The 25,095-nt window shown below is 42.7% G+C and overlaps 1 protein-coding gene across 1 annotated transcript in view; it reads left to right on the top strand.

Moving 5' to 3' along the window:
• Positions 1 to 25,095, top strand: part of LOC126355981 (ABC transporter G family member 20) — a 382,869-nt gene that overhangs the window by 240,719 nt on the left and 117,055 nt on the right. The window contains exon 3 of the mRNA XM_050006596.1: positions 21,482 to 21,641. Within this exon, the coding sequence (XP_049862553.1) occupies positions 21,482 to 21,641 (160 nt within the window). The remainder of the gene's footprint in view (positions 1 to 21,481; positions 21,642 to 25,095) is intronic.

Here is a 25,095-nt window from a genome sequence, read left to right as displayed (position 1 = left end):
CACCGAAAGCGAACAAGCTCGGCCGTCAATATGTTGCTCGGTCCCCAGCGATACACCGCAGACTTGTCCCTCGACGTTGGCTGCCAGAAGATGCGTCCGTACAACTGTTTTTTGTGTGTTGCACTGTCACAGCTAACCTCAGCTTGGCGCTGCGTGCGCTACTCACCTGTGTAAGATATCTGTGAGTATGCGTACGGAGCGATTTGAAGTGGAATGATCATATAAAATTAATTGTTGGTAAGACGGGTACCAAGTTGAGATTCATTGAGAGAGTCCTTACAAAACTGTAGTCCATCAACAAAGAAGGTAACTTACAAAACACTCCTTCTACCTATACTTGAGTATTGCTCATCAGTGTGGGATCCGTACCAGGTCGGGTTGACGGAGGAGATAGAGAAGATCCAAAGAGGAGCGGCGCGTTTCGTCACAGGGTTATTTGGTAAGCGTGATAGCGTTACGGAGATGTTTAGCAAACTCAAGTGGCAGACTCTGCAAGAGAGGCGCTCTGCATAGCGATGAAGCTTCCTGTCCAGGCTTCGAGAGGGTGCGTTTCTGGATGAGGTATCGAAAATATTGCTTCCCCCTACTTATACCTCCCGAGAAGATCGCAATTGTAAAATTAGAGAGATTCGAGCGCGCACGGAGGATTTCCGGCAGTCATTCTTCCGGCGAACCATACGCGACTGGAACAGCAAAGGAAGGTAATTACAGTGGCACGTAAAATGCCCTCCGCCACATACCGTTGGGTGGCTTGAGGAGCATAAATGTAGATGTAGATTTCAGCGGCTTCTGGCGCGAAAGGAGCGCCTGACCTACACTGGTGCGAACTGCTTGTTGAGACGGGAATTAAAATGCGTCGTGAAATAGCTGCTTCATGGCACACAGTGATTACAATTCGTTCCACCACCAGGCCTCGATCTCGATCTGGGCCCTACCGAGCCGAACTCAGCAATGCTGTGCTTTAGCAACCACAGCTACTCAGACGGGCTCACAAACGCTCAAACAATAATGGATGGGGTACACACTTGTCGCTATAGACCTGCTATAGTTTATCACTCACAGGTTTCCACCAAATGGACTCACACCTCAGTAGTCCCAAGCTCGTTTACTAGCGACATTTAACTCGTAATTCTTAATGAGTCACTGGGTAAGGCACAGGACAGTACACTGTTCTTGTTGTGGTCTTCACTCCAGAGATTGGCTTGATGCAGTTCCCCATGCTACTCTATCCTGTGCAAGCTTCTTCATCTCCCGGTACTTACTGCAACATACATCCTTCTGAATCTGCTGCCCTCCAATACTAAATTGCTGATCCCTTGATGCTTGAAAACATGTCCTACCAACCGATCCCTTGTTCTAGTCAAGTTATGCCACAAACTTCTCCCCAATTCTATTTAATACCTCCTCATTAGTTACGTGATCTACCCATCTAATCTTCAGCATTGTTCTGTAACACCACATTTCGAAAGCTTCTATTCTCTACTTGTCTAAACTATATATCGTCCCCGTTTCACATCCATACATGGCTACACTCCATACAAATGCTTTCAGAAACGACTTCCTGACACTTAAATCGATATTCCATGTTAACAAATTTCTTCAGAAACGCTTTCCTTTCCATTGCCAGTCTACATTTTATATCCTCTATGCTTCGACCATCATCAGTTATTTTGCTCCCCAAAAAGCAAAACTCCTTTACTACTTTAGCGCCTCATTTCCTAATCTAATTTCCACAGCATCACCCGATTTAATTCGACTACATTCCATTATCTTCGTTTTGCTTTTCTTGGCGTTCATCTTATATCTTCCTTTCAAAACACTGTCCATTCCGTTCAGCTGATTTTCCAAATGGTTCCAATGGCTCTGAGGACTACGGGACTTAACATCTTAGGTCATCAGTCCCCTAGAACTTAAATCTCCTTAAACCTAACTAACCTAAGGACATCACACACATCAATGCTCGAGGCAGGATTCGAACCTGCGACCGTAGCAGTGCCGCGGTTCCGGACTGAAGCGCCTAGAACCGCACGGCCACCGCGGCCGGCTGCTGCTTTTTCAGGTCCTTTTTTGTCTCTGACATAATTACAATGTCACCGGCAAAACTCAAAGTTTTTATTTCTTCTCCATGGATTTTAATTCCAACTCCGAATTTTTCTTTTGTTTTCTTTACTGCTTGCTCAATATACAAATTGAATAACATCTGGGATAGGCTACACCCCTGTCTCACTCCCTTCCCAACCACTGCTTCCCTTTCATGTCCCTCGACTCTTATGACTGCCATCTGGTTTTTGTACAAGTTGTAAATAGCCTTTCGCTCCCTGTATTTTATCACTGTCCCCTTCAGAATTTGAAAGAGAGTATTTCAACCAACATTTTCAAAAGCTTTCTCTATGTCTACAAATGATAGAAACGTAGGTTTGTCTTTCTTTAATCTGTTTTCTAAGATAAGTCGTAGGGTCAGTATTTCCTCACGTGTTCCAACATTTCTACGGAATCCAAGCTGATATTCCTGAGGTCGGCTTCTACCAGTTTTTTTAATTCATCTGTATAGAATTCGTGTTAGTATTTTGCAACCGTGGCTTATAAAACTGATAGTTCGATAATCTGACAACACCTGCTTTCTTTGGGATTGGAATTAGTGGACAGTATATTATAACAACAAAGAAATAGACACACCACGAAGAAATTACCCGTAGATGCACACATACAGACAAACAGATGACTACAGAGCAAGTCAATAGTGCACTGGTCCATCTCTGACCATCATGCAAGGAGTTATTCGGCTTGGCGTTGATTGATAGATTTGTTGGATACCTTCCTTAGGGATATCCTTCCTAATTATATCCACCTGTCGCTTAGATCGTCAAAATCCCAAGCTCACTGGAGGGCCTTGTCCCTAATAGTCCTAACGTTCTCAACTGGGGAGAGATCCAGCGACCTTGCTGGCCAGGGTTCGGTTTAACAAGCTGGAAGACAAGTAGTAGAAATTTTCGCCACGTGGTAGTGGACGTTATCTTGCTGAAATGTACTGAGGCACCAGTTGTAAGTAGAATCGATGATAATGATGAATATGGGACTATGACCGTTCGTCGGTACTCACATTCTGTCGTCGCTCTGCCGGCCGCTGGTGGCCGAGCGGTTCTAGGCTATTCAGTCTTGAACCGTGAGACCGCTACGGTCGCAGGTTCGAATCCTGCCTCGGGCATGGATGTGTGTGATGTCCTTAGGTTAGTTACGTTTAAGTAGTTCTAAGTTCTAGGGGACTGATGACCTGAGATTTTAAGTTCCACAGTGCTCAGAGCCATTTGAACTATTTTTTTTTTTTTTTGTCGTCTCTCTAGGTCGAACGCTTCCTTCTTGCTCCTGTATTCGGCCATGGTTCACCCTCTCCTGCCAACACTGTTGAATAGTGGCATCGCTCCTATTCAAATGTCGAGCGATTCACCAGCTACTCCAACCGGCTTCTTTGAGCCCAACTTGTCTCTAACACTGACGTCTGCGTATTTTGTTCACGCGCCTGTCTGCGAGGCATAATCGCTGTCCAGCTGAGTGCACGGAATGAAATACGCGAATTTATGCTCTGTATCGACAAGTCATCTGTTTATCACTATTCCCAGCTGTGTGGTGAAATTGCGCTGCAGCGTCACACTGTCATTCGTCGACCGCCAAAGTTCACCGTATATTTTCCGTAGATGCCTGTATGAAATCCAATTTCTAACCAGTCTGCATAACTCCTTCGTGCTACTTCTTTTTTTTGTCTCAAAATGTTTTATTGACGATTACTTTCGTCCTGGCAGGAGCCACAGTTGTATAACATTTCTGAAATGACAACATTTTCCTTCTTTAACGGCTGTTTAGCTATTATTCTTTGCTTGTACGATAAGCTATTACGCCGTTTTCAGGCGGTATTTGACAGCTATCAGCAAAAGCTATCAATCTGTCCAGCTGCCAGCATACGGAGGGGAAATATAAAACTTAAGCGAGTTGTTGTGTGTACAGTTCGTATGAAAAGAATTTAAAAATAGGCCAAGTAGCTGAAATGAGAACACGGACCAGTGCATATCAATTAAAAAAAAAAGAAAAAAACTTTTTCGTACTACCAACAGTGGCCTAAAAGGGAGGAACAGATCCATTATCATTTAGCTACAATATAGCAAGTCAGCAACTGGAAGCAGTTAGTTCCACAAATTGTCTGGGAGTACGCATTAGGAGTGATTTAAAATGGAATGATCAAATAATGTTGATCGTCGGTAAAGCAGATGCCAGACAGATTCATTGGAAGAATCCTAAGGAAATGCAATCGGAAAACAAAGGAAGTTGGTTACAGTACACTTGTTCGCCCACTGCTTGAATACTGATCAGCAGTGTGGGATCCGTACCAGATAGGGTTGATAGAAGAGATAGAGAAGATCCAACGGAGAGCAGCGCGCTTCGTTACAGCATCGTTTAGTAATCACGAAAGCGTTACGTAGATGACAGATAAATTTCAGCGGAAGACTCTGCAGGAGAGACGCTCAGTAGCTCAGTTCGGACTTTTGCTGAAGTTTCGAGAACATACCTTCACTGAGGAGTCAAGCAGTATATTGCTCCCTCTTACGTATATCTCGCGAAGAGACCATGAGGATAAAATCAGAGAGATTAAAGCCGACACAGAGGCATACCGACAGTCCTTCTTTCCACGAACAGTAAGAGACTGGAATAGAAGGGAGAACCGATAGAGGTATTCAAGGTACCCTCTGCCACACACCGTCAGGTGGCTTGCGGAATATGGCTTGTGCTAATGTACATCAGCTACCGTTTGAAAACGGTATTAGAGCCGAAACTGGCCAACGCAAAATAAATAATAATTATACTCGAGGGAGCAAGATGCTTTTTACTGAACTTTTGACTGCTTTCATACTGTCCTCTTTCATTTCCTATCTTGCGCTACGCTTTCCATCTCTGCTCATCCCACCGCCATGTCAGTTATTCCTGGATGCCCTAAAAGGAGACACACTAACATGCCACTTCTTTACCTTTTCACTTATTTTTTAGATTTTTTGTTAGTACCACGCTTCTACTTTTTTCTCTGAATTTCCGATAGTCTCGTTTCACTTCCATTCAGTGATGTGCTCCCTTCACGCATTTTCAAGAAATTTTACCTCTGTCCCATGTCGATATTATATTAGTACAGTTCTTATATGGAAGAAATCTTTCTTTGCCTGTGCTAGCGCACTTCTAATACCTTGCTTGCATCATTCAACATGTGTACTCTTCCTTCCTATACAGCAGCACTTCTGCACAATTATGTTGTTCTCAATTTGGTCGTTACACAAGCGGCTACTCTCCTTTCTGGTACTACTTTTCACCTTTGCTTTTTTAGTCTTATGGCAAATTGAGCGACTCTTTCTTGCGTCCGGCCATAAGGGCTACATCGTGCGTGTACATTAGCATTCGCATCTATTCGCCAATAGGGATCGACCGACCGCGTGTCATCCTCTGCCACCTGACGTCAAATGGATGCGGCATGGAGGAAGAGATCTGTACACCGTTCTCTCGGCTGTTGTCGGCTTTCTGGACGTAGTAGCAGCTACTTCTCACTCAAGCAGCTCCTCAGTTGGCATTACGAGGGTGACTGTGCTTAGTTCCAATCTTCCCACTAAGTAAAACACTGGCAGTACCGAGAATCGAACCCGGATCTTCCATATAGCAGCCAGAAGCACTACGTAGGCGGGCATTCTTAAAGTGAGCTTTTTGATTTTTTTAAGGTTTTCAAAAAGTACATCAGCTGAACGTTCTGCAGCGCTTAGTCCAAGTTGAAACACTAAGGAGCGCTGCCCCTTATAACTGTGAACCTCACCCACACGGTGTGGAACAAGTCGTGGTTACGCTCTAGTGACTTGGCAGCGAAACACGTCAACATCGCCCAAGCGCCCGGAATCGTTCGACGTGTGTCGACTGGTGATAAGTATACGTGAACACAGTTTTGCAACGTTTTGGCGTGTTTTTGTTTGTGTGTGTGTGTGTGTGTGTGTGTGTGTGTGTGTGTGTGTGTGTGTGCGGGCGGGCGTGCTTGCAACTGCCTACTATTCTGGCTTCGGAGCCCAAATTGTGTCATTGTGTTAGCACTTGCCTGATCGTCTTTATACGTCTGATAAATACATAGTATGAAGACTGTCGACTTTCTGTCCTTTATTCGCTACTGAGTGAGAGAAATATGGCTGTCCTAATGTGTACGTAAGCGCCCTAATCTCTTATTCTCACGGTCCCTGCGGGAAATATACGACGGTGACAACATAACCCTCACACTCTTCTCCGAATACCTGTTTTCTAAATCTATCCAACAGTTTCACGCGAATTATGTAGTATTTTTTCTAAGAACTGCCATTTAAATTCTCCAAGTATTTCTGCTAAGACTTTCGTATGAGCTACTCCGGCCCATAACAGTCCTATCGGCGTGACCCTGAATTCTGTTCAAAATTAAGAGCAATTTTAAATGTTCGCGTAGCGTATATATGAGGCGGGACGTGTGTACTAGCCCACTGGATGTGGGGAACCACCTGAAACCCACATCCAGGGTTGCCGTCTCTCCAGACATTCTCGTTAATCTGCGAGACGCGTTCAGTCTGGGGAAGGCTTGCCTCCCTGTATCCCTGAAGCTGTGAGTATGTGAGAAATCTTTTTTTTCTTTTATATATAATGAAAACATTGTAGCTCCTATTGTAACCTACCCACACTCTCCGGTAATCAACGGCCCGTGAACCTAATGTTTGCAGTTTCCAGAAAAGACATCAATTCCGATGAATTTGTGCCGACAGACCGTAGATTCACTAATAACGACAGAAAAACTAAAATATTTGTAACTTTTTGACGAATTTTAATTAGTTAACAAACGTGTTACTAATTATGAACGGAAATTTATCCAATCTGTAGTTGAAATAATACAGTGGCCGGTCCGTTTGAGAACAAAAGTTAAATTTTGAATTTATGTAATGGTCGAATATTTCGTCCATAAGGGAGGCATTATGAGGGCTGCAGCAACTGATGAATACGTATAAAACAGTTTCTACGTCAGTCACTTGTTCATTTTGCCACTATGCGTTTCAATGGTTCACACAATCATCTTCAGGTGGAGAATTGTTTATTTACATGACCGGTGTTGGTGAAGAGTACAGACGCCTTTTCACAGTCACAGTGCTAATGATAATTATTTATTCAGAAAAAAAATACGCAAAATAGCCTTAGTCTGCGACTGTGAAAAGAAGGCTGTACTCTTCAACACCAGCCATGTAAATAAACAGTTCTCCACCTGAAGATGATGTGTGAACCATTGGAAGTCGTACTGGCAAAACAAACAAGTGACTGAGGCAGAAACTGTTTGATTTATTATGTAATAGTTACTGAAAGCGACAACAGTCACTGCACGCGTGAGAGATTGTTTGAAATTGCAAGAGGTTGTAGAATGGAAAGTTTGCTAACGTGGCATTGAACAAGTAATTTACTAATTGCAACTAGAAATGTGATAATGACACAGAGAAATGTTACATCATTCTATAACGCTTCCTTCGGGTGCAACCGTTGCAAGTTTCGTTTCTATAGAACATTTGCCGTGCAGTATAACGTCCTGGGTTTTACTAGTGAAATATTCATACGTTTCTGAAGACATTCCGTATGGTAGTATCTTAGTTAGTAGCCACTGGTCAGAATGGTTCTCCAGCGCCTTCAGTGTCTCGTGGAGTCTATTGCTACAAGGCGTAAAACCGTCTTCAGGCTGATGTGCGATGCTGTACAGTAGTGGTACCGAAGTATCTAACTGAACAGTTCAAGCGTGTACTGGAGGAATGCCGGACATTTGCCACGCCGGACATTGCCACACTTGCCCCTTCGCCAGGTAGCGATCCATTCGTCAGGTAAGAGACGCCCTTCCTCGTACTTCTGTCCACTTTCAAACCGCCTTCTCCACATCTTACTCGATACAACTAGTAAGTAAGGCACCTTCTTCTTCGACATCTTGGCGAAATACAGAGCTTCTTTTCCGAACTCTAAATATTTATATCTTTTGGGAAACGAAAGCAATTCCGACGATTATGTCAGTATGTAATTAGTTCTGCCAAGTATAAATATAGATCCCTCTGTCTGTACGGTAGCTTCCTTTCACGCTTACTGATTGCGATAGAAAGAGTCCATCGCCATGGGAGCAACAAGAAAGGAATGCTGCAAAGAGAATGCGAATGTACGCTAATCATTTATTTTTGATCGCTGCGTTTGTGCCTGCTTTAATTACTACAACTGCATGCCCAGAAGACAATAAGGAAAGAAGAAATGGGTATGTGAATGTTTGAAAAGAAGAACGACATACTCCATATTAATTTACTCTCTAAAATCCGATATTCTTTCCGGCGAAACATTAGTTAATAAATTGTAGCGGGACAATGTTCAAAAAATGATTGGAAGTACGTTCATAAACAGAGATAAGAACATTTATGATGTTTATGATTTATGTCATATAAAGTCGACGTACAATTTTAAAATGTTAGAAATAAGGAAATGAAGTAATAAAGAATGCTATGCTTGTAACGTACGTTGTTGTTCTACATTGTTTAGCTCTGGTATTAACAGGATCACAGAAAAAGCATCCTAGGTTTTGGAGGGAAAAGGCGTAATTGTAATGATGTCCACAACAGAAACAAGAAGCACAAAATAATGTAATGTGTGTTCCAGCTCACAAGCGACATTGAAGCAGGTAGTTCCTGTGACTTAGTATGGACAGAGGTTATATTCGACAAACAGAGTAAATTAATAACTTGCTTCTTTTACCGACCCCCGGTCTCAGATGAAACGGATGTTGAACATTTCAAAGAAAACTCGAGTCTCATCGCAAATCGGTACTCTACTCATACAATTATAGTTGGCAGTGACTTCAGTCTATCTTCCGTATGTTGACAAAAATACATTTTCAAACCCTACTGTAGATAGAAAACAACTTCCATAATTGTTCTAAATACTTTTGATGAAATTATTTTGAACAATTAGTTCACGAGGCCATTCAAATTGTAAATGGTTACGAAAACACACCTGACCACTTAGCGCAAATAATCCTGAGCATCACGACGTGTACAGGGATTAGTGAACACACAGCCGTAGCGAGGCTCAATTCTGTAACAAAGAAATTCACCAAAACTAAACGCGAAATGTATATATTTATAAAAAAATTCTGTTGACGTCTTTCTAAGAGACAGTCTCCAATCCTTTCAAACTATGCAAGTGAAGACCATATGTGGCTTAAGTTCGAAGAAATAGTATCAACAGCACTGGAGAGATTCATACCAAATAAATTAATATCAGACGGAACTGATCCCACATGGTTCACAAAACACGACAGAAAGCTGATGCAGGAGCACCGAAAAAGGCACGTATAATTTAGACGAGCTCAAAATCTCCAAGATTGGCAAAGTTTTACTGTGGCTCGAAATTTGTTGCGGATTCCAATGCGAGATGCATTTAACAGTTTCCACAACGAAACTATCTCTAGAAATGTGGCGAAAAATCCATAGAGATTCTGGTCCTTTGTTAAGAAAACCAGCGGAAAGGCTCAGTAAGTACCTTTACTGCGGGTCGGGCGGCGAGTGAGGGGGAGGAGGAGACAAGGGACCCAACCCTTCGGAGCAGGTAAAACCGTGGCAAATGTCCGCACACCGTACTGGAGTAAAGTTTCTGCCCAGGAATGTGTTGTGATTAATGGGTTAGAGCTTTGACGCTGTAGGCAGCAAAGTTCGTTCTGTATTTGGAGAAAACTAACGGCAGCGAACAGAAGAGTGTATAGCGGCAAAGTCGGAGATCGGTGTGGTGGAGACCGTCTGTTGCGCACCTCCAGGAAAGCCGACACGGAATGTTGCCCCGCATGTTGGGAGACTGTCGGGATTTCCGCGACCCGCAACCTGTTCTGCGGAGAGCCCGCTGCGCCGGGGTCATGGAGTTTTCCACCGTCCGGCCTCGATCTCCATTCCAGCCGCCAATGAAGAAGAAAAAGTACACGAGGCAGCTCCCGGCTTCCACGCAACTCGCCCACTTAGCCGCGTCATCGCCTCGTATTTACGTCCTGTGTTTACCGCTCCTCTAGGAAGTGCCCACGAGTTTACGAGTAAGGCGAGTATTTCCCTAGACGTCTCGTTCATCCCGTGACTCACAGTAATGTATCTGTGCTGGATAGTGCCAATTTTAGATTTGTTATGGTCGGAAACTGACATCACGAGTCCAATAGACGAAAGAGTATTAAAATGCCGACTTTCACGGCCGCTATTGCGGCCTTGGTCATTATTTTTTAATGATCATTTGGCCGTGGTTCAAGGCTAATTTCTTTGCTTAATGTTTCGACTTCTAACAACCCTACCACAACAAAGGTCAAATATTAAATTATGATTGTAGTGTCGCTCACGCTAGTAAGTATTGCATTTTCGGGCAACAACAACATTATATTATGTGGCACGTGTAATTAGAGCAAAGTTAATAAAGTCGTTTCATGGAATAATGGATAAACTAGGCACTCATCTTTTCGTGTTTCCCTCGCTGATCTCGTTGTGAACTCATGGCTCAATCGTCGAAAATCTAAGAGGTGATGATTCCAAGCTCGGATGCGAAGAGGCCTAGGTGTCATTCTGCGATATTCAAAAGTTTTATAGATGTGTTTCATAAACCATTCTTGAAGGTTAAACTTTTACAAGTTAGCACAATGGTGATGTAAAAAAGTAATCAGCACTCCGAATTTAAGTTACACGTCTTTTTATTACTTTTGTTGCAATATCACGTAACACACAAAACATCACTTCACAATATAAAACATACTTGAAAATATCTTCCTCACTGTTAAAGTTCACATTACATAAACTGACTACAATTTCCGTCTTTTCAACATGACGACCAAGACTTGACTCTCTAATAACCGCTTACGCGCCCAAAAATCAGAGTTACAAGTACGACAAAGATCATAGTGACAATAGAAAGAATACACGTAAGAATAATATCATTGCAGTATAAACATATCGATGTATCAAAGTACTTCTACATTAATGAAATCAAATCTGAATGTTGTCTCAGAAATATGTTAACTACTTTACAGAAACACAGTATTGATGGTATCGAGAGGTTGAGGCGAGGTGCTGTAATGGTTACGTAATTAAAGTACCAATACAGTCTCCTAATGCTGACTAGTTCACCAGAGGCTATGAAGTTTCAGATACATGTGCTTTGTCTAAGTCTGAAACTGCTATCTCAGTGCACATCCTGCTTTGTGCTGATGTAGCAACAGTGCTTCCATGTCCCGAATAAAAGACAGTCACTGATGCAACTTTTATTAATAACGCGTTTCCCTCTCATAGTGCATCATCAGATTACCTGCAAAAAGTGCGATGTATAAAATGTCAACCACTGCATGAGTGTAGCTAAGGAAATCAGCATTTTTTAGAAGAGCTACATTTTCAAGCTTATGACGTCGTATCTCGTGAATAATGAGCCGTACAGTGATAATTTTGCATTTACATTCTGTGCTATCTGTGGATCTTCCTCTTTTTCTTCTTCTCAAGAAGTTACAACACGCTTGGGTTTCAGCTTCTTCAACAAATTCCCTCCAATCTGCCGTCTCCCCAGCGCGGTTCTTCGCCATCCTCCACATCGTCTCTCCACCGATTTCGTAGCTTTCTTCTCAGTCTCCTTCTAGTTGATCTCCATTCAACCTTCGGTATGTGTGGATACCGTCTGCAAAATGTATTGCGAATAGAATCAGTAACAAGGAAGCAATAAATTCAAACGTTAAGTCTGATGCATAAGTGTTACTGCACAAACAGTGAAAATGTTACAGATAAACTTTGCCGGCCATTGTGGCCGAGCGGTTCTAGGCGCTTCAGTCTGGAACCACGCGACCGAGACGGTCGCAGGTTAGAATCCTGCCTCGGGCATGGGTGTGTGTGACGTCCTTAGGTTAGTTAGGTTTAAGTAGTTCTAAGTTCTAGGGGACTGATTACCTCAGCAGTTAAGTCGCATTATGCTCAGAGCCATTTGAAACATTTGATTTGAACAGATAAACTTTCTTCCTTTCATAATTTTATGGGGTTTGGGGTGGGTGGAGGGAGCGGGGAGGGGGGAAGAGGGGAGAACAGTGGGAAAAATTATTTCCAAAACATTTTAAATTACCATAAAGTTTGTGGGAAGTCTTAAAGTGCTCTCCTTCTGAAATACGGGACGAATACAATCCGGGTAATCTCAGCGCCGTTGCGTTATGCTGCCTGAACACTGCTTCTAACATTAAAAAAAAAATGGCTCTGAGCACTATGGGACTCAACTGCTGTGGTCATTAGTCCATTAGAACTTAGAACTACTTAAACCTAACTAACCTAAGGACATCACACACATCCATTCCCGAGGCAGGATTCGAACCTGCGACCGTAGCAGTCGCACGGTTCGGGACTGCGCGCCTAGAACCGCGAGACCACCGCGGCCGGCTCTAACATTAATATGTGACTTACTGCGTTAAACCTTCAACTTAAGACTGTACCTCTTAATTAGCAGATTAAGTCAGCACTTTAAATTTCTAATGATTGGCGACTCCATGGAGTGTTCTGTGCACCACAACCAGATAATGGATATAATTGAAAGGAGAATCAGAATTGGTCGTATTTTTTGTTTGTTTTACTATCCGCAGAATCTATTTTCGGTCACTTAGTGACCATCCTCAGTGCTGTAATATGCAATTAAAATTGGTATGCACTGGTATCAACAAGCATAGAGCAACCACATAAACTCATGTATACCAATTTTAATTGTATATTACAGCGCTGAGGGGGGTCACTAAGTGACCGAAAATCGATTTTGCGGATAATAAAACAAAAAAATACGACCAATGCTGATTCTCCTTCCAATTAAATTTCTAAATTTGCTCAGTTATCAAATGAACAAATTTTTTGCCCCTGGAAGCCGTTAGATAGGTAACCTTCAAATGAGGCTGGGTGATTTTTTTTCCATTTACTAATATTTATACTACAGATGGCAGCCTATCGTGCTGGCGAAACGTCAGAAAAGAAATCGTTATTCAAACTGCGGTCGAAGACCCGAGACAAAAGTCGATGGGTAATGCGTCACAACGCATAGATTTGTGAATGCTGATGAATCGTTTTGAGACATACTGTATTTTTCTGCTCATTACGACGCTATCAAATGGCTCTGAGCACGAAACTACTGAGGTCATCAGTCAAAAAAATGGTTCAAATGGCTACGAGCACGAAACTACTGAGGTCATCAGTCCACTAAAACTTAGAATTACTTCAACCTAACTAAGGACATAATACACATTCATGCCCGAGTCAGGATTCGAACCTGCGACCGTAGTGGTCACGCGGTTCCAGACTGTAGCGCCTAGAACCGCTCGGCCACCTCGGTCGGTATAACGCTATCACGTTGTGGATCTACTAGAATTATGACATTTATCATTTTCGCCAAATTGCAAGGTACTGCGTTGGTCTTCGTTTCTCCTTTGGTACAGCAGTAATTCAAAGTGTTAAGTGTTGTTATTGGATCCGGTAATAATCTTGCGAAAACGTCCTCTGCGTCTCGTCCAACGTTGTCTTTCTCCTCTGTATGGAGGAGAGGAACACAGGCAGCAACGAAGTGTCGCGCTAACTACACGCAGCTGCGTCCGAGGGACAAATTAAACCAGCGCTGGGCGGGTGGTAACTACGAACCTGCCTGTGCAACGGTGAAAAAGGAAAAAGCATTTTATCTCCTCTGCGACGGCGCGTATAATGGCAGGCGTTTATTACGTTGCCCCGAACCGGTTCCTGGCGTACGAGGCGCTCTTCGCGCTGGGTCCGGGACAGTTTCCACGTCTCCACAGACTCAGGCACGAAGCCGCCCGAATGGTCCGTGCAGCAACAGTCGGAAGAAAAGTCCTTGACGGAGCAAATACCTGCTGTGACGAAGGCCGCCCTTTGCGTGCGGTAACTTCCCACTTGTACACTAATTTGCATAAATGACTAAAATTATACGGAATATTTCCGCAATGTTGTGTTCCCCTTGCATGGAAACAACCACTATAGCTAAGGGATCTGCGCAGATGCAGGTATTAACGGATATTCTTAGTAGTAGATTATCACCAGATAAAAGCCGGTCTGTAAATTCAGCTAAATACTTAGGGGTTGCAATTACAAGTAACCTAAACTGGAACGATCACGTAGGTAATATAGTGGGTAGAGCAAACTAAAGACTGCTATTCATTGGCAGAACACTTAGAAGGTGCATCAGGTCTACTAAAGAGACTGCTTACACCGCGCTTGTCCGCCCTATTCTGGAGTATTGCTGTGCGGTGTGGGATCCGCATCAGGTGCGACTGACGGATGACAGCGAAAAAGTACAAAGAAGGGCAGCTCGTTTTGTATTATCGTGAAGTAGGGGAGATAGTGCCACAGACATGATACGTGAATTGGAGTGGCAATCATTAAAACAAAGGCGTTTTTCGTTGCGACGGGATTTTCTCATGAAATTTCAATCATCGATTTTCTCCTCCGATCGCGAAAACATTCTGTTGCCACCCACCTACATAGGGACAAATATCTCCCTATGATCATCACGATAAAATAAGAGAAATCAGGGCTCGCACAGAAAAATGTAAGTGCTCGTTTTTCCAGCGTGCCGTTCGAGAGCAGAACGGTAGAGAGACAGCTTGAACCCTCTGCCCCAGGCACTTTATTGTGAATAGCAGAGTAATCACGTAGATGTAGATGTAGACGTGGATATCAACAGATGCATCTGCGATTATCTACAGTAGTAATTATTTAGTGATGTCAGTATTACGATTTTCGTCTATTTACATAACATCTTATCGATGGTAGAGATCGTTTAAAGCTGCGGTACACGTCTGTTGTAAGGGGTATCTGAAGACTGGCAGTATGAAGGCGTTCTTGGAATTTTTGATAGGTCCAGGTTCTCCGGAAGTCTGTTGCCTTCCTTATTGCTTTACCTGCGCCTAATGACATAGTCTCTTGCGTCTGAAGTAAGGACATCAGAACCTGGCTAGCACAAGTAAAGAGGGCAGTCCTGGGTAAAGGAACGTTACTAGCAACGAACACTGGCCTTAATTTGAGGAACAGATTTCTGAGGATGTACGTTTGGTGCACAGCACTATACAGGGTGGTCCATTGATCGTGACCGGGCCAAATATCTCACGAAATAAGAGTCAAACGAAAAAACTACAAAGAACGAAACTTGTCTAGCTTGAAGAGGGAAACCAGATGGCGCTATCGTTGGCCCGCTAGATGGCGCTGCCTTAGGTAAAACGGATATCAACTGCGTTCTTTTAAATAGGAACCCCCATTTTTATTACTTATTCGTGTAGTACGTAAAGAAACATGAATGTTTTAGTTGGGCAACTTTTATCGCCTTGTGATAGGTGGCGCTGTAATAGTCACAAACGTATAAGTACGTGGTATCACGTAACATTCCGCCAGTGCGGACGGTATTTGCTTCGTGATACATTACCAGTGTTAAAATAGACCGTTTACCAATTGCGGAAAAGGTCGATATCGTGTTGATGTATGGCTACGGATTGTGGAGGTTATCCTCAGAATCGGCGAGAAGAGGAAAATGTGGAAAACACTGAGAAGAGGATGGGACAGGATGGCAGGACGTTTGTTGTGACATCAAGAAATAACTTTCATGTTACTTGAAAGAGTTACAGGGGGTAAAAACTATAGAGACTTACACAGATTGGAACACATCCAACAAATAACTGAGGGTGAAAGTGTTACTCTGGGAGGAAGAGGTTGGCACAGGATTGGAATTCGCATGTAATCAGCGAGAAGACTAATGACTCAGAAAACAAAACGGAGAATGACTTGTTCGGGAGGCCGCTATTTTCGCGCAGTTCATGAAGTGTGACCTGGAGACATCCCTGTCCGCTTACTACCTGCGAAGTACGAGTTTGGTAAACAGCTAGAGAAGGCATCGGAGTTACGACTACTGGGAGTGTGTTAATAATATGTTAATAACAGCGACAACATCGGCATATCTACGTTTAAGATGAAACAAGATGACTATAAGGTAATACGGAAGCCCAAATGAGAATTGACGGTTTCACAGAAATTTGGCTACTTTTTGGATGGAAAGGAGTTATTTTGCATACAGAAAACTCTGTTCTCACCGCAGACACAAAAATGGGAATTCAAAAACGTTAAAACAAAAGTTTGAGGACGGACGAAATAGTATAATTAGTTTAACACTACTAGAAAAGTTGAAGTTTTCTCGACTATCAAGGTGCAGCGCCATAAAACAAAAACATCTGCCTTGTTAGTGGAGATTTTTATTTTTCTCTTTCAGATGTTGTATGTGGAGATAGTTATTATGCTGCAGCGAAGAACGATGCTGAGTTCTAAGAAAATCCTATTTCATTCATCTACCTTTTCGATAAATTTAAAGGAAACCGATAATCTTCTGCATGAAACTTTTTCGAGAGAACTGACTTAGGGAATGAATCGAGAAAATGGCAGGCTATTTTGTATGAAAATGTGGTCGTGATTGGCCATTATGCTTTTAGTTATGGAATATATACAGTATTTTACATACAGATATTTTAATAATTGGTACATTAATATGTATCCACTAAAATGTATTAGTTGTTTTTTCTCTGAATCTTAACAGTCTTCCCGCCAAAACATCATTTAATTTTCAACCTAATGTTTTCTGCATGATCGTATCTGCACCATGGAGTACACTACGCCTCTCAATATAGATCACCCGTTTTGTGTAGACGTGTCCATAGTTTAACACCCGATCTGCTGCCCAGGGGAAAATAAACCTCAATTGCCAAACTAAAAACGTACTACTCGGAACATCTATAATTGTTAGTCTGCAAAGGAAGTAAATTCTAATGTATCTTTGTTCAGTACGCTGTTCTTAGTCATCATTAGAACTATCTGCACTTATGCCCCTAATAGCCTATATGACAAGGCCCGACTTCAACAGACAAAAATTCCGGCCAGGCGCGAGCCCACATCGGAGTACCGGCGTATCGAACGGGCTTAGGAGGTTTACAGTGCTTTAATATCCATGGATATGAATAGGGATAAGAGACTGGCGGTTACAGATGCGGATAAGAGACCTTCGAACGCCATATGGATGAGGAGAGCATTTTTCTTATCGATGCATCCCTCTAGGTATGGCGTTTTCAATCACAGTTCTCTCAGATTTTTATTTGCTGTAGGATAATTTCTGAAAAAAAGATAATTTCCTCATGATTATTACACTTTTCCGTTGGCGCTTATTTCTCTGTGCCCTCCTTCACTTCTCACTCCTGACTGATTCGGCGTTTAATACCATGAAAGGTAATTAATTGAACTCAGAGGAGGCCTACAAAGATTTTAGTTTAGAGCGTCAAATACGTATCTGGAAGGGACTGAGCTTAGATTTTCGTCCACGACAAATTTATCCACATACGAGTATATTTGACCACTGAGTTTGACTGAAACGTTAAACTTATCAAGCAAAACTACAGGCACTCTTTTAATGTTCCCAGTTTGTAACATAGAGAAAAATCCAAGATCTTTAACACTGTATACTATGCGATACTTCGATTAGACGCCTCACCTGGATCACTTGCTTCGTTGTTAGATTAAGCCGCTTCCGTTCCAAAGGCGCATTCATGCCAAGCAGTAACGATGCCGTGATCTCGTAAGCACTATGCATTACAAGAAACCGGTAGAAAGTGGTAATTAACTAGAAAGTAACAAAGCAAACACTGTCACAATGGAAATCTGACAGACAGCCTCACTCCGTTAGGAATATTATTAGACTTCGAGGCGTTAGTAACCTACTCATTATTCTACAAGTTCAATTTGTCCCACTGAAAGTGTTCAGCTGTGTCTTGGAAGTGTTTCCATCAAAGAGAAATAACTGCTTGAGGTGGGAAAGCAGAGGGATAGTACTCTGCTGAAAGACTGGCGAGCAACGGCAAGTCCTGACGTGTATGCGTAAAAGATAATTCTGAATCGCATTTGCAACACTGTGTTACATCAGAACACAGCGAACTCTTTATCAAAGTATGCGCATTATTGAATATCTTATCATGTGTGGAATCTCTCTGAGTGTTTATCGATCATAAACCATAAGGACAGACAGAATTTTTGTAGAGGAACAGAACAGAGGATAGTCCTAGGTAATGCTCAAAAAATTCCATTCAAAAATGTGAATACCACTTTGCAGACAAATGATGAAATAGTGAATGGCTGCTTTTTATTTCATTTATTTTTGTTTTGATCCGCACGAACAAATTCGAAACACAAAACGGTTTTGGAAAAATGAAGATCACGTGATAACGATTTTTATTATGACACCTTTTGCAGAATCACAATTTTGGAAAACCAGTAGTCAAATTAGCTGTTTCAATTCACTACTGTAATACAGCAAATATGAAAATTAGCGGCTGTAAGCGGTTGTTTCGTTGTTGATACCAACCACTAAAGATCGTATTTCTAAACTGAGATACTAGCATCTCAGATCAATATTCAGCTTGTAGGGCCAAAAGAAAGATATTTCCTGTCAAATCAGTTGTTTAATTTTTGGAGCGGTGTTATCCTATAGGTATCAGGAGATCGATTACAGAGTGAAATTTCCCCTTCCGTTGTTTATTTGCAAAATTGTCCGTTTCCGTCTTGCCTATATAACCAGTTTTCTAAGTCACATGGGTCGTGTTCTATGGAGCTGTGACACTTTTTTTTGTAGACGGCGTTGAAGAGCAGAAGTACTGAGTTTCGTGCGAATTTTTGATTGAGATTAATATGGTCACATTTGAAGAAGGAATACAGAAAATATCAAGCTATTAGAAAGAGGGCACGTAAGCCGCAAGAATGGTGGAGGAAGATAGATGAAAAGCTCAGGTCTGTTAGTGATGATGTTAATAACGCCACTGTGATACAAAAAAAAAAAAAAAAAAAAAAAAAACTGTCAGGAAGATAATGATCTATAGCCTTCGGCGTCAGTTTCCAGAGGCGCACTGTTTGGGGATAGTGCAAACGTATGTTGGCATACTATCTGCAACATACTTTGGGTCTTTGGAAGAGTGTATGATGTTCATTTGCTTTTAAGTAAATTAGAAATAACATCATGCTAAGCTGTTTATGACCAGCTACGTTCTTTTCAGTCTAAGTGAATGCTATTCCTAGGAATTAATAATTTACTTTCCGCTTCATTTTGGCAGTTTCGGTACAATATATATATATATATATATTTCAATTAATATATTAAACAATAGCTGAGGTGATGAATACGATGTTTCCTTTTCCTGTTAAATTAATAAATTCATCTTGTTGTTTAAGGCTCATTTTTCGTGTCCTTGTTCGTTTAGAACTACACGTCTGAAAAAGATTTCAGCCTTGAACAAGTCTAATGTTGTTGTTTCAGTGACGTTTCATCATCAGTGGGTCCCCTTTATTTCTTAATAGTATATATTGCTGTTCATACAGGTGTTTGCCACCTGCAGTAGAGATGACAATTTCTCACTTGCCATTTTTGTGCATGCCTCGTCTTAATGACTTATCTAATTGTACTCGTGAGAACACACTATTTCACGGTCCATTACACGTTTTGTTTTGTGGTTTTAATGCCAAAATACAGAATAATCATGTGCTTTTGCTTCAAAGTGACGTAACTCTAAAGGGCATTCTGTACAATAGGACGCAAGTGGGAGGCCTAGGACAGCCTGTATGGTAGTCAGAATTCCCTTAAGCTCATGTCGTGATGCAGAATTGACAGATTCTCTCCCTCCACCTTTGATTTGTTTGAATTTGCCCCTAGCAAAGCGGCATAGTGATGGCTTTTTGGATTGTGAGTCAGGGGCGTGGAGGAAGATGTGGTGGAGGAAATCTGGCAACGCTGCATCACATTGCATCACGTTAGACATCTTTGACAGGATTTCCGGCCATTTTAGCACTAATGATTATATACTTGTGTTGGTCGCCAAAAACTTTCTCTGTTTTTTAACTTCTCATGACACAATTTGGCCACTGGTGGTATAACGGAATGCTGATGAGTGTTAAGTTATTGTGGCTCGATGTTAAAAATCTGATGATGGGGTAATCCGAAACGCATCATGAGAAGTTAAAAATCAAGAATTTTTTGGTGACCAAGACAAGCGCATAATCATTAGTGCTGTGTGACATCACGATTTGAAGAGAATCCTGGCAACTATGCAGGCCGTCCGAGGACTCCAGCTTATAACTTACTATATTTTAAGAAACAGGATTTTTAAACTTGAGTTTCTCGTGCCTCATCGAATGTTCAAATAATGTACGATTTGCAGCTGAGTAATGACTTCGATCACTGTCAGTATTTCGAGAGATGAAAACCTCATAATTTTTAAAGCACAAAACAACTGAAAATGAATGTGACGTTATGTCTTAAAGATATCGGCTGTTGTCGAGGACATTACCCGACTGCACTCCCATTAGCTGTTTGAACAAAGGTTTTTTTCTCACCATTAAGCCCATATTTAGAACGTTTTGTATCCCGCCTGGAAGGCGACACATGAGTCTGCTCCTGTAAACTGAAGGGTAGGCAGTATGTAGGAAGCTAGGAGGAGTAGGTGAGATAGAACCCACTTGGTACTGCAATTAGGTTATAACTCTTTTACTTAAGTTTGCGTACAGATGAGCACGTGCTCCTGTAAACTGAAGGGTAGGCCGTATGTAGGAAGCTAGGAGGAGCAGGTGAGATAGAACCCACTTGGTACTGCAATTAGGTTATAACTCTTTGACCTAACTTTGCGTACAGATGAGCACGTAGATGCGAAGCCGTTCATCCAATAAAATCTAACAGCGGCTAGAAGTTACAAAGGCAAAATCTGTAGTGGCTCACCCACTATGAAATAGAAACAATGTTGCTATGTCGTCTCCTCGAAATCAACTGGACTGAATTAGGAGCTGCGCTCGTAGAGCTGCACAGCGCCGGCTAGAGGGCGCTGTCGTCAGTGTCTGGCGTAGTGCCAACTTAAGAACTTGCACCTACGCCGTGGCATCGTAGCTATCGATACTACAGACCGTATAAAGAGACGCAAGTGACAAAGCTTCAGGAGCGAAAATTAATCAAATTACTTATTTGTCTTTCCGTGAGATTTTCATTTCTAGGGTATACGTCATCTGGAATAATGCACTTCAGCTGTGATAGTGTTCCTGGTAAGGAGAATGGTCACTGATTGTGGTTTGACCCTCCCTGTTGGTAGCCGGCCGCTGTGGCCGAGCGGTTCTAGGCTCTTCAGTTCGGGACCGCGCTGCTGCTGCGATCGCAGTTTCGAATCCTGCCTCGGGCATGGATGTGTGTGATGTCCTTAGGTTAGTTAGGTTTAAGTAGTTCTAAGTTCTAGGAGACTGATGACCTCAGATGTTAAGTCCCATAGTGCTCAGAGCCATTTGAACCATTTGAACACTGTCGGGAGACATGTGCCATGACAGGGTGCGTCTTGTGGTTGCAGCTACGGCCTGCTGGGCGCCAGCGGCTGCGGCAAGACGACGCTGCTGAGCTGCATCGTGGGCCGGCGGAGACTCAACACGGGCGAGATCTGGGTGCTGGGCGGGCGACCCGGCTCCAAGGGCAGCGGAGTGCCCGGACGGCGCGTCGGCTACATGCCGCAGGTCAGTCACCACCTGTAGCCTCTCTCTCTATCTCTCTCCCTCTGCTTGTAAACACGAAATGTAAGAAGGGGAAGGAAAGGTAAAGGATGGGTGGGACATTGTGACGGATAGCCGCACAGGGCATTGTGGTAAAGCAATGGTGAGCGTTGACAATTTACAGCTCCTCATGAGTGGTTGCCTTAACCGCTTCGGCCATCCGGTCACGGCCCTTGCCCCACTCAGATTTTCAGCTTATGGCACAATGCATTGCAGCGCACCTCCTCCATTAAACTCCTTGTAAGAAGGGGAAGGAAAGGTAAAGGATGGGTGGGACGTTGTGATGCCTAGCCGCACGGGGCATTGTGGTAAAGCAATGGTGAGCGTTGACAATTTACAGCTCCTCATGAGTGGTTGCCTTATCGCTTCGGCCATCCGGTCACGGCCCTTGCCCCACTCAGATTTTTAGCTTATGGCACAATGCATTGCAGCGCACCTCCTCCATTAAACTCCTTGTAAGAAGGGGAAGGAAAGGTAAAGGATGGGTGGGACATTGTGACGCCTAGCCACACGGGGCATTGTGGTAAAGCAATGGTGAGCGTTGACAATTTACATCTCCTCATGAGTGGTTGCCTTAACCGCTTCGGCCATCCGGTCACGGCCCTTGCCCCACTCAGATTTTTAGCTTATGGCACAAAGCATTGCAGCGCACCTCCTCCATTAAACTAATTATTCGCAAATCCTTATTACCGTAAGAGTTCAGATGCTATCTGCGCTTTCGCACAACAGTCAATGCAGAAAACCCGGAACATACACACTTTCTGACAATGCGTCTTAGGGTGGGTCGTCATGTTAAACTACCTTTCTGAAGTCGCTGAGTAGCACCGTAGCTACATAAGAGACGAATTAAAAGCAGTTTCACTCTTCAAAATCCGCTATTATTTTTGGAGTAATTGCAATATTTAGAACTTACGATTTACTAGTTCTGGACATGAAACCGATTGCTGTCTTTTGCAGAAGTTCGCGATTTGATACGAAAATAAGGAAATACGTAATGTCGGATGAAATGTATTTCATTTTAAATAGGGAAGTAGGGATCTTCGCACATCTTGATATCAATTTCTACATAAAGAGTATTTAAATTTTTATCATCGGTAATGACACAATGTAAGTAGGCTGTTTAGGTTTTTATGTTGGTAACACCACGTAGCGCTCTATATGAAAATCACTGACTGTGCTGTGTGCAGTCTGTGGCTGGTTTGCATTGTTGGAATTTGCACGTAGCGTTGCGCATTTGGAGGTAAGCCGCCAGCAGTGGTGGATGTGGGGGGCGAGATGGCGGAGTTTTGAGAGCGGATGATCTGGACGTGTGTCCATCACAAACACTAAATTTCTGAGACTGGATGTCATGAACTGATATATATATATATATATAATGCCTTTTGAATATTATTACGGTGCATACATTGTTTGTTCTCTATCAAAATCTTTCATTTGCTAAGTATGCCTATCAGTAGTTAGTGCCTTCAGTAGTTTGAATCTTTTAGTTAGCTGGCAGTATTGGCGCTCGCTGTATTGCAGTAGTTCGGGTAACGAAGATTTTTGTGAGGTAAGTGATTCATGAAAGGTATAGGTTATTGTTAGCCAGGGCCATTCTTTTGTAGGGATTTTTGAAAGTCAGAATGCGTTGCACTAAAAATATTGTGTGTCAGTTTAAGCACAGTCATTTATAATTTTTCTAAGGGGACGTTTCAACACCATACATATCTCGGTTCAGTTCCCGCGCGACCGCTATGACCGCAGGTTCGAATCCTGCCTCGGGCATAGATGTGTGTGATGTCCTTACGTTAAAATCAAAATGGTTCAAATGGCTCTGAGCAGTATGGGACTTAACTTTTGAGATCATCAGTCCCCTAGAACTTAGAACTACTTAATCATAACTAACCTAAAGACAACACACACATCCATGCCCGAGGCAGGATTCGAACTTGCGACCGTAGCAGTCGCGCGGTTCCAGACTGTAGCGCCTAGAACCGCTCGGCCACTCCGGCCGGCCTGTCCTTAGGTTAGTTAGGTTTAAGTAGTTCTAAGTTCTAGGGGACTGATGATCCCATAGTGTTCAGAGCCATTTGAACCATCAGCTCAGTTCAAGATATACCTGCACAGTTCTGGTTGAGTAGTTTTGCGAAGTGTACGTACTTATGTAAGTATGGCTAACTCATCAATTTACACTGCACCTCAAGTCGTTGCTTTGAATGACACTAAAATGAATGATTACAGCATAAATGAAAAGGAAGTAGAATACGTTTTTCTGACGAGCATTTCTCTGTTCGGGTCACACTAGTTTTGAAACAATAGAGCAGATCTTTTACCATTTTCCGCGGTGGTTTTGAATCAGTTCATTTTGTCCTTCGCCAAAAATCTTGAACATTCAGTGATTTGGACTCATGTGGGTTTACGCTGGGAACGTATTTTCTTCTGCGCTGTAGTGGCATTTCAGTTCTTGTATTACAGCAACATGACCGCCTTTGGCCGACACGGTCAGACAGCTACAGTTTGAGATGCACAGTAGGTAGTGATCATTAGTCTGCATTGTATCGTAACCACCTGTTGGCCAACAGGGATTTCTCTGCATGACGCACTGTCCCCGCCTCTGTAATCACGCAAGCGAGACCTTGTGCAACAGGCCAAGGGTCCTACCTTGTGCCTCCACACGTAGCTATTTCCATACTTGTTTTCGTTGCAACTTGTTAACGAGTCACGTGCCTGGTGGTAAAAGCACTGGACTTGCACCCTGGGGGACCGAGGTTCCCGGCCGGCAATTTTGATTTAGATTGATTTAGATTTGATTTAGATTGATTTAGATTCTCCCTAAATCAGTCAATGCAATTGCCGGGATGCTTCTCTGAAACGGGCAAGATTGATGTCCTTTCCCGGCCGGGTCCAATCGGAGCTTCTTCCAGCTTCTACGTGACCTCGACATCGACAGGATATTAAATCATAATATTTCTTCCCTTTACCCTGTAACTTGTAATTCCCGACCACGTTGCACGGTCGTCCTCTTTACCGCTAAGAACTCACGAGCCGTCTTTAGGTAGGTTTGAGATGTGGCCAGACTGGATCTGATGAACCAACCTCTGCCTCAACAGTTTAAAGTGACTCATGATTAAAATATTCACTATATTTGTGTAGTTATTTATTAACTGAAGTCTTTACGGATGTTTAAATCACGAACAGTTGTGGCTGTCCTAGCGGCAAACATTTAAAATTGAAGTGGGCTGTCATCGAAGCCTTCTGACCTTCTGTAAGAGACAGTGACTCTCGCAAGACGGCAGGTTTTTTCAGAACCTGCTGTAGATAAACATACAGAAAATTCTGGGAGGAAGCGGCAGTTTACAAGGGAGTTCTGTGTAAGTGAAAGGGAGCACCCGTATTTTTCTTGCAGAGAAAATCGGAGTCTCGTTACCGTCTCTAGCTC

The sequence above is a fragment of the Schistocerca gregaria genome, chromosome 3 (assembly GCF_023897955.1).
Source record: "Schistocerca gregaria isolate iqSchGreg1 chromosome 3, iqSchGreg1.2, whole genome shotgun sequence".
Lineage (NCBI taxonomy): Eukaryota > Metazoa > Arthropoda > Insecta > Orthoptera > Acrididae > Schistocerca > Schistocerca gregaria.
This window is presented reverse-complemented; position numbering and strand designations above follow the sequence as displayed.